Source organism: Microtus ochrogaster, chromosome 1, assembly GCF_000317375.1.
Source record: "Microtus ochrogaster isolate Prairie Vole_2 chromosome 1, MicOch1.0, whole genome shotgun sequence".
Taxonomy (NCBI): Eukaryota; Metazoa; Chordata; class Mammalia; order Rodentia; family Cricetidae; genus Microtus; species Microtus ochrogaster.
In genome coordinates this window covers 107,903,664-107,914,417 of record NC_022009.1, presented here as the reverse complement: position 1 = coordinate 107,914,417, position 10,754 = coordinate 107,903,664, and the positions used below count along the sequence as shown (strand labels likewise).

Sequence of the window (10,754 nt, the reverse complement as noted above, 5' to 3'; positions counted from 1 at the left end):
CTGAGACTCACTGAGCCCTACAGCGCTCTGAGACTCACTGAGCCCTACAGCGCTCTTGCGCTGCTAGCTCAGCAAACACACCAGGATGAGATTACTCGGGAATGAGCTTCGAACATGAGAACAGCATCAGGGAGGGGTCATACAAGTCCCACATGGTTTCATTTCATAAGAAACAATGTGACTTCCCTTATAGGAACCTGCTCATGGGCACATGTTCCTTTAACAGCATGCTTTTCAAAGCAGCTCTCATGATGCCGTCTCTATTTGATCAACACCTAAGAGAAGGATAGGAACTCAAGATTGCAAAGGGGGGGGGAGGGTTCAGGAGATAAGTTTTCAAAATGTACAATACTGCATAACATGTGCTTTCTGTAAAGCACCTGAAGGCCAGAAAAGGGATTTACACAAATGTACTACACTGCAAACTCTCAAACCCAGTGAGATAATTCTTCTAGCCTAGTACTGAGAGGAAAAGGAATATGGTTTTCACAAAGCACTACAGAGATTTAACAAAGCAAATATTCAAATGATAAGAAATCCTTAATGGAAATCGACTTAAGAGGAAGCTACATAAATTCATGTGCATTTGAGTCTTGACGGAGATTTGACAGAGCTGTCAGTCCAGTTCTTAAAAGCTCACATGGATTGATCAGAGGTCACACGGCTGGTTAGTTTACAGGCAAAACTTGAACCTCCAGAGACCACAGAGTGCAAAATGCATCACTGTCTATAAAACACCCATATATGGGCTTGAGAAACGGCTAAGCAGTTTAGAGCACTGGCTCCTCTTCCTGTACCACACGGCAGCTCATAACCATCTGTCGCTCAAATCCTACACCCTCTTCTCACCTCCATGGACAATGCACACACCTCTCCTCGCCTCAGTAAGCAATGCACACACATGATGCACAGACACACATGCAGGCATAAAACAAATCTTCTAATAATGTTATTTTAAAATACCTATGCATATCAGTGTTGGAGTTTTTAAAAATAACCACCTGTAATTACATATCAGTCTTATTATATATGCATTTATTATGTGATCGGGTTTTTTTTTTTTTAGGGATATGATATAGAAATAAAGTTAAGACAGAAAGGCCGAGATTTGGGAGTATACGGAAGTACCGAACAGCTTATTTTACACAGTCCTTATTGAATTCCTGTGGAACTGCGGATGGCATTCCATTTCCGAGATGAGAATCACAGTGATTATCACACGTTTGGAAAGCCTGACAAAGTTCTCGGAGAAAGCAATGTTGTTAGATGTGTTCTTTCTTAACAATAGGCATAGGTTCTGAATATATGTCTTGTCCACATCACTAGTGTACAACAGGATAGAGTGTGCTTACACAAGCTAAGAGAGATTACTAGCTTACATGAGTGATCTGTCTGATAAAGAATTTAAGAAACCAAAGCTGATACAGAAGAAAACACCCACTGAAATAAACATCTGCCCATCAGTCTAAGAAGAATCGAAAGATTCTCCTTTCGTACTCCCTGATGTTTCTGACATCTAGGTCATCACTTCACCCTTAAAATTTGTATGTGTGTCTCCAAAATCCTTTCCTCTCCCTCCAGAAGAACTACAAGCAGAACATTCAGAACTGACTCCTGCCATGGTGCTCTGAAACCAAAAAGATATTTTTGGTGTCATTTCCTTCTTTAGTACTTAACTGTTTGTTCCCATTACTTTTAGAATAAACATCCAAATCTTTACTACACACACACACACACACACACACACACACACACAAAATACTGAGCAACTTTTTGACACACTGTGGCATCCAGAGGACACCACACAGACACGGTCACACTTAACAACAAACTGAAGAAAGACATAAATACAGATTACTCTTCTGTGGCTAGGATATTCAAATCCACAATGTTGTTTTTCTTTTTTGTTGTTGTTGTTGTTTTTCTAATCACAGAGCTTAACAATATCTTGTTCGTGGCTTACCGTCTTTACAGAAAGAAAAACATTATCTATGTAAGGTACTTACAAACTCTTCCTTTTTTTGTTTTTTTTTTTTCTCCCCAGAAATCAAACCAGGAATAACTTCTGCTGAACTTGTGCCTCAACTGTCCCCAACTACTTCTTGACATGCATCTCTGCTTACAGCACATCACAACTAGAGAATGGGGCTCAACCTGACACTTGCAAAACTACCAAGTAAGCTAAAGACAAAAGTGCAAAGGAATGGTATTTTAACATGACTTGTGGAAGCCTTAGTTCAGTACCAACTGAAAGCCATGTCTCATTCCAGCCATTCAGGATAGCGTCACTAATGTAAACTAGCCTTGCCGCAACTAACTTAAAACTTTAGCCAGTCTCAACACTATCTTTAAAAAGGGCAGGGATTAACAGAATATTTGAGAAAGATTCATTAAACCCAAAATAAAGTACATATTACCTTCCTCATTTGATAGTCTACACCAAGGTGTACTGAGGCTCCCCAGGAGGCCAAAAGCAACATCGACCTACTCTACTAGGTAATTATTTAGAAGATGATCCCACAAGGGCCTCTGTAGCACGGTTTGACAACCTATAATTTATACGGCTTTATTATTTCACTCCATCTGGTAGGTAGGGCAGTGACATATGTTGAGAATTTAATATTCCGTGTCAGAGTGACACACCCCGGTGAGCAGCAGAGTAGATTCACCCAAGGCAACAGTGGGATTCTGCCTCGCTGCGGCCATCACTCCCACTCCAACTACAGAAGAGGGCGTTCTAAAAGTAAGTGGACCCCGTAAGGACGGAGGTGACAGTGATGAAAATGTCTGTCTGGTATGGCCAACATGGTATGCGACCCACGCGAGACTAGAGCAAGGACAATGCAGGGGAGAATGGCCATTGTGCACAGATAGCATGATATCTGGTATGTACACACATATGCTCTCAAGGTTTCTCTACCACCACCACCCCAAACACACTCATACAGGAATCAAAACAACCATGGGATTAGATTCCCAGCTTGTCTTTGCATTTCTAAAGTTAGCTGAGAAGGCAGAGACGTGACCAGCAAAGGAGTTCTTGCTAATCCCTCTCCACCATCATCCTATATTAAGTGCCAGGATAAACAGGGAATGCCATGCTAGGAAGCACAGAACATGTAAGAACACAGTATTTCTGTTTTAAGTCATTTCTAAATTTTCTTCATGAATGGCCAAGCTCTAAAGTACTGAAGGAGGTTCCTAAATTGGTCACATTCTTTACTAGAAGAATAACATGATGAAACCAAATGAGTGGGGGAAAAAAAAAGCCTTTGCCTTTTAATGGGGATGTAAACCTACATCGCCACCAGGAGATCTGAAGGACCGAGGAGAACACACGAAGTGAGCTGCTGCCGGGGAATTACTTTCCAGGTGAAGCTCTGGAGTCCTTCAGAGCAGCACATAGGTGGTTTTTATCCTGCTCCCTAGGTACCATAGTTGTCTACTATTAAATGATTTTCAAAACTAGCCCAGAAGAGGCTTTAACTACTCATTCGTTTAAGCTGTGTTATATATCTGGAATTTGTGAATGAAGTACTAACCAGGGCTAGGCTTACCCCCATTGAACTTGGGAGGCCCGGACTCCAAAAGATTAATTCTGATCATGAACTAAGGCAGATATTGTGAGCAAGCACAATCAAAATGCCCACACAGACTGTCTCAAAGCCACAGAACAGGCCAAGGACCACTGGGAAGTCACTCATGCTTCAGGGTTCTGCTTCTGCTTTCGACTCTGCTTTGCTTTTTTGGTTGGCTGATTTGTTTGTTTTATCTTGTTAGTTTGTTTTTTAATAAGATAGACTTGTACAGAGACTTCTTTTGATATTCTGATTGAAGACTACCTTTAATATTAACCATAATTGCTAGGTACATTATCATTTAATAAGAGTGTTTGTCTATATAATTAAGCCTTAGAATATAATAATAATAATATATAGAAGACAAGCAGCTACCAGAACACTGGAACAGAAGGATGTGTTCTTCTAGGTCACAGCGGGTATACACAGATCGAGGGAACCAATACTAACAGCCGAAATAGCCCACACCCAGGAGGTTAAAGCTACTGAATTCTATTAACACTCACAAGGGCTTTCAAAATCAACACATACATGATTGCTACAACACACATAGTTTCCAGAAATGACATCACTATTCCTTTATAAGCTTTGCCACTCAGCTGAGCACTTTTACCCTGATTAAAACCTACCTGGCTTCCTGTGCTTCCCAGAGTGCTCTCCCCAGGAAGATGACAGTGATAGGTAAAGCTTAACTAGGTAAACCAATTCAAGTAGCTGTCTAAAGCCCAGTAGAGCTGCACCTCTTAGGCTTTTAATGGCTTCAAATGCTGATTTGGATCTTCTGGTAAAGAAAGAGCAAACCAGGCCAACAGTTCCAGCTGGAAGCGGGAGAGAGAGGGCAGCTGAATCAGGCATTTTGAACTTGTAAAGCTTAATAATACCATCAGTCTCCTAACAGGCAAGCCTAGGTATAAATTACTAACCTGTACGGGGATATTTAGGCCAGGAAAACCAGTTTTTAAAAACATAGCAAGGAAGGAAAGGGACAGAAAATATCAGAAAGGGCAGACAGCTCTTGAAAAAAAAGAAGCCACACTTAGATTCCAGGTGGTAATTTAAGAACCTGTGTTTGGATTATAATCATCAGAACAGCCTTTCCCGTTTCACTTCTTCAAAGAAAGAAACAATATATAATAAACAGCTATGTGGGAAAGTAAGAGCTAAATTCATGCTGTTCCCTAAACAAAAATCATCCCAATATATCATTAAGATAAGTTATTATTAACTAGGGGATTAAGCAATCAGAAATGACCTTCCCTATACCCTTACATCTGAACCATGACTTTGTAAGCTAGGATGGTTTATGCTGTCTGTCAAACAGCTGAAAGAGTTATTGAGGAAATGACTCCAAGGGAAACTGGAGAGGCAGGAGCTTCCAGAGCATCGGCTTCCTGTGCAGACAAGAATACAAGGAGAAAAATGAGGGCAAGCATCAGGAGGCTGCCCGGGGCAGAGACTGCTCAATAGACCTCTGTCCGTCAACCTCAGAGGCTCTACTTTGGAATACTCTTCACCAGGCAGCTCACCTCCAAGCTGGAGTGGTCCTGGGAAGCCAGCATGACATCACAAAGAGTAGCAGTGGTCTGCAGCACAGACTGGAGCTTTGCATCCCTCACTTAACTGCAAGTTTCCCTCAGTTCCCACAGGAGACTGATGCAGGAATCAAATGCCTGTATGCTATCTCATCAGCTCAATAACAGATTGGTGTTAAGAGTGCCTTCCATCATATGCATCAAAAGGTCAAAAAAAAACGATCCTTGCAAATTCATAACACAAGCAGAGCAGGTATAATCTAATCTTGTAAATAACAACGAAAGTAGCAGCCTACACATATTTTTCTTGCACACATTTTTACACAATATATTTTTTGATAATAAATTTGTACACTAACAGAAATGTGAAATCAGTTTGCTTCTTACTCAATTATAGAGACTTACATATCTTCATAACTATATACTTTAATGAAAATGTACTAGATAGTATATAGTATCTGTAGATAATCATAATCCAAAACCAGGTTGCCTATAGTGATGCCATACCTACTCACAGCTTATGTTCTAGTAAAGAGAGACTAGATTTAACAGAATCCACAAGTTAGAGCTAGCTCTACTCTGGACTTTGTCACTTAAGAAGAAAGCTGATTTTTGTTTTCTGAAAAAAGAAATCAAAACCACACTTCCACTTCCAACAACGGTCCCTACATAATCTTCAGGAAGCAAAGGTTAAGGATTGTGAGTGCTTTATTAGTTCACTTTGTGGTTTTGGGTGACAGCAGAGCTTAAAGCTTGGGTAGTGATAAAGGAATAGGCTGTATCAAAGGACACACTGATATGTCTATGTTCTGTCTTATTGTTCCAGTAAACTTCAATTTTTCTGCCTCAGGTACTGCTGCCTCCATGTGTAACAATACCTGATATTGAACTAAACACCAGGGTTTTATATGGATATAGTATATTCATTTTCAATAGGTTGTCACAGCGAATCAAAGGGTCTTGAAGGGGAGGTCACCAATTATTTAGTCACTCAAAACAATAACCAGGTTCTACTTTAAACGTCAGGATCAGAGCCTAGAGAGATGGCTTGGCTGGTAAGAGTGCTTAGGGCTCACCCAGGGGAATCAGCTCACAAGAGGACTCCAAGTCAAGAACTCACAATTGCCTCAGGTCCAGAGGACCAGAGACCCTCTTCCAGCTTCTGTAGACACTGTCGCGCCCACAGGACACACTTAACAGAGACGCAGATATACACATGAATAATTTTTGTAATCTTTGAGATAACGGGCACATTGAGAACATCAGCTCAGCCCTAAAGACGGCGGTTGTACTAACATGAATGTTTCCACTTCTGCAGGTAATGAGCTGTACAGTCAAGCCAGTCACTCTGCAAACAGCACAAGCGCGGGACATGGGAAGAATTCCACCCTTCACAACGAATTTGACACCATCATCCTGCCAGTGCTTTACCTAGTTATATTTGTGGCAAGCATCCTGCTGAATGGTCTGGCTGTGTGGATCTTCTTCCACATCAGGAATAAAACCAGCTTCATATTTTATCTCAAAAACATAGTGGTAGCTGACCTCATAATGACACTGACATTCCCATTCCGAATAGTCCGTGATGCGGGATTTGGACCTTGGTACTTCGAGTTTATCCTCTGCAGATACACCTCAGTTTTGTTCTATGCAAACATGTATACGTCCATCGTGTTCCTTGGGCTCATCAGTGTCGACCGCTATCTCAAGGTGGTAAAGCCTTTTGGTGACTCTCGCATGTACAGCATAACTTTTACCAAAGTTTTATCAATTTGTGTTTGGGTGATCATGGCTGTTCTGGCCTTGCCAAACATCGTCTTAACGAACGTTCAGCCAACTAGGGAAAATATTCATGACTGCATGACACTCAAAAGTCCTTTGGGAGCCCAGTGGCATATGGCTGTCACCTACGTTGACAGCTGTTTGTTTGTGGCTGTGCTGGTGATTCTGATCGGATGCTACATAGCAATATCCAGGTACATCCAAAAATCCAGCAGGCAGTTCATAAGTCAGTCAAGCCGGAAACGAAAGCATAACCAGAGCATCCGCGTGGTCGTGGCTGTGTTTTTCACCTGCTTCCTGCCATATCACCTGTGCAGAATCCCCTTTACTTTCAGCCACTTAGACAGGCTTTTAGATGAATCAGCGCACAAGATTCTCTACTACTGCAAAGAAATGACGCTTTTCCTGTCTGCCTGCAATGTGTGCCTGGACCCAATCATTTACTTTTTCATGTGCAGGTCCTTTTCAAGAAGGTTGTTCAAGAAATCGAACATAAGGACGAGGAGTGAGAGCATCAGATCACTGCAAAGCGTCCGAAGATCGGAAGTGCGCATTTATTATGACTACACCGACGTGTAGGGACCAGAGGCCAGCCGGCTTTCTCTTACCAATGTGTACAATGTGTAAATAAAGGTTTCTTTTTATTATCCCGGCTGAAAGTTGTCTAAACCACAGATTCTTTCCCTAAGCATAAAAATGGCCAGATATTAGGGCATAAATTGGAACAAAGAAAAACATTAAGAAATGAAAAAAAAATATGTGGGATGAAGTGGAGATGGGAGAACTTCAGAACAATCCGACGTGCAGACCAAAGCCTAGCCATGTGAATGTCTGTGCCTGTTCCCTGGAATATACTCACTGCTGCTGTGACGTCACTGTAGAGAACTCACAGCATGGAGAACTCTCAAGGTTCAATACCTGAGCAATAATTGAGTCAGAAGCCTGTGAATTCTGCCTACCGGTGCTTATTAAAGCCGTAAACACATGATAAGCATATGCAGTGGGACAATGGGGGCGTGGCAGGAGGGATTATTCCCCTACACTTAACAGTATGCACTGATGTCACCATCCACTAACTCATTTTGGGTAAGCTATTTTAGAGGAAGGTATGTGGCTGGATAGTCCAAAGAGTTCTGCTAAACACTGAATTAATATTTGCCATCAATTCTTCCTTATGATGTATTTACATGCTCATGTGATAAGGGTAGATGAGAAGCTATGGAGACGTATATTGCTTATCAAATGGCCATCAAATCACTTCTATTTCAATAAAAACAATGCATTAATAAAATATTATTCCCTATACTATATGCCCAATAGGAATATCAACAGTTTAACTATGCTACTGTAAGGAGAAAAATGTAGTTAACTAAGTTATGTCAAAAAGTCCATCGGTAGTCATTTAAATGTTGGGCTACTTTCTCTCCTCCTGCCATCCACACACTTTGAACAACTTGTTTCTCAAAGCTGTATTAGTCCTGTCAGGGGGTCACACCTTTTTTTATTTTAATTTTTTATTACATTTATTTTGCGTGTGGGCGTGGGGAATTTGTGCATGCTCCAGCATGCATCTGGATGTCGGAGGACAGCTTGCTGGAGTTTGTTCTCTCCTCCTACTGTGTGGGCTCTAGGATCTAACTCGGGTCCTCAGGGTTGGAAGTAAGTGTCTCTCTGTAGTGAGCATCTCTCCAGCCCCGGCTTTATTTTTGACACTGTACCAGAAGCTGGAGAAAACCTTAATAAGCAGGGTTAAAATATGCTTACTGATTACAAAACATTGTAGGACCAGGGAGACGGTTCAGTGGGTAAAAGAACTTGAGCAAACCCAGATGAAGTCAGGCATAGTAGCAGATCCCTGTAATCCCTTATCTCTTACAGCAACATGGGAGACAAAGACAGGAGAATCCCCAGACACAGCCCAACTAACTGGGCATGGACAACGATGAACAAGGGCAAACACTGACCCCCACATGTATGCTGCCACATGCATGCCTGCATTCACATTAGCACATGTGCACACATACATACATACACATTCAAAAGAAGCACTGTAGTTAACAGAGAAAAGAGACACATATAAATGACTACTGTATTTCACTTACATTCTAGAAAATTACCAGATTCTGAGGACTGAGCAAGAACAGCAGCATGATAACAACCGTCGATAGGCACCAAAACAGTGTAAAGACTCCAAACTATGTAAGAAGCACGACAATTTCAGCACAGGAGTTTTTATGAAAGGAGATAAAAGATCTGATAACTTTTATCAAAATACTAATCTCTCAAGATTTCAACTCCCTAAATGAAACAGCCATGCAAGTAAATTATTTTTATTTACCATGTTTGGCCACTGGCATGGTTACCAGCAGCACCGTGTGACACTAAGGAGGTTAACACGGGTATGTTTCAGATCAGTTCATGAGAGCAGATGGAAGATGAAGGCCTCCACCTGCTTTCCCCAGAATGACCAGGAAGAGGGACAGCTGCTCTAAAACAAAGTAAGAACTATACTGCAGCAGGGAAAAGTCCTTCAGTCCAACCTGACCTTGCTTCCTCTACTTCTCTCCACCACACCACAGGACCCAGTCAGAGAATTCAGGAACATTACCAGCTTCATTCAGTACTAGAGGGCAATGTTAATTGCACAGCCCCTCTGGACCCGAGAGAGCAGAAAGGCTTCTTTACTGCATCAATGGACTCTATGTAACACTGCAGTTTACGGGATGCTCTAGCCCAGACTTCAGCTTATTTGTGATTCCAGATTCCATTCGAAGAAGTCTTTCAAGTATGTTAAATCTCAGTTACTATCTCTAGATTGGACACCCTCAAGGTTATTGGACTTATTTAATGTGAGGTTGATCATATTTCTCTGAAATGGTATTGTTAAACCAATGGTATGCCTCCAAGCATTGACTCAGAAAAAGGCTTAAGCAGGATTATCCTCATTTTAAACGTCATATGATAAAATCTATCTAAATTGCAATGCACATTTTACATCAATACCTGAGACTGACTTATCCAGGACCAAGATTTAACAACCTATAGAACAGTAATAGTGGCAGGAGGGATACAGATGACAGCATCAGTGCTGGAGAGCATACACCAAGTTCTCTTCAAAGTGAAGAAAATACGGATTCTATTTAAAGGCTTTTAAAAATGGCAGTTCTGAAGTGACCTCAAACAGGAAATAGAGTGTTCAATAGGGCTTTGGGATTACATGGGTTGAGAAATCTTTATTTGAAATCTCTGGGACCGGAAACATTTCAGATTTCACGCATTGGGTGTGGGAATATTTGTGTTGTAGCTGGCAGAGTATCTTCAGGATTTTCTGAAGTGTAAGCACAAAATCCATTCAGTTTCACATACAACCTCCCACGCATCCTGGGGATACTCTGTGTGCTGTGTCTCTGCCCTGGCTGCCACCCATCACATGGCGGCGCCTGGGCCATCAATGTCAGACTTCAGAGCATTTCAGACTCCCGATTCTGGATTACAGATAGCTGCCAAGTGTGGGGATGAGATTTCAGAATCCTCTCACATGAATAAATGCCATATTCACTCGTTCTTACATGTAGAGATTCTAAATAAAATTTTAATTTTTTATAAAATCAAAATAAAATATTAACCTTTTAAAAAAATTCTGATATTCAAAGAAACTAACCTTACTTACTGTTGATTAGAAAACTTCATAAATTCCTAATACTCATTATAAACACTAAGCCAGTATTTATTTTTCAGATAAAGCTTCAAGGACAGAGTACCTAGGAAAACACATTAATTTAGATTAAATATTCAAGACAAAATGTGTGTGTGCCTGTGTATGTGTTTGTGTGTGTGTGTGTGTGTGTGTGTGAGAGAGAGA

General features: G+C 41.1%; 2 protein-coding genes across 2 annotated transcripts in view; one reads left to right on the top strand and one right to left on the bottom strand.

The window, feature by feature from the left end:
• Positions 1 to 10,754, bottom strand: part of LOC101989511 (mediator of RNA polymerase II transcription subunit 12-like protein) — a 224,414-nt gene that overhangs the window by 112,044 nt on the left and 101,616 nt on the right. The gene's annotated exons all lie outside the window — the stretch shown is intronic.
• Gpr87 (G protein-coupled receptor 87) lies at positions 2,143 to 7,471 on the top strand. Its single transcript, XM_026780439.1, has 2 exons — positions 2,143 to 2,176; positions 6,429 to 7,471. Exons 1-2 carry the CDS (start codon positions 2,143 to 2,145, stop codon positions 7,469 to 7,471), a joined length of 1,077 nt encoding a protein of 358 aa, XP_026636240.1.

Bases quoted from the DNA above. Each gene is read 5' to 3' on its own strand.
- Gpr87 (XM_026780439.1), top strand. From the start codon at position 2,143: ATGGGGCTCAACCTGACACTTGCAAAACTACCAA. The intron at 2,177-6,428 runs GTAAGCTAAAGA...CCACTTCTGCAG, and splicing joins GACACTTGCAAAACTACCAA to GTAATGAGCTGTACAGTCAA.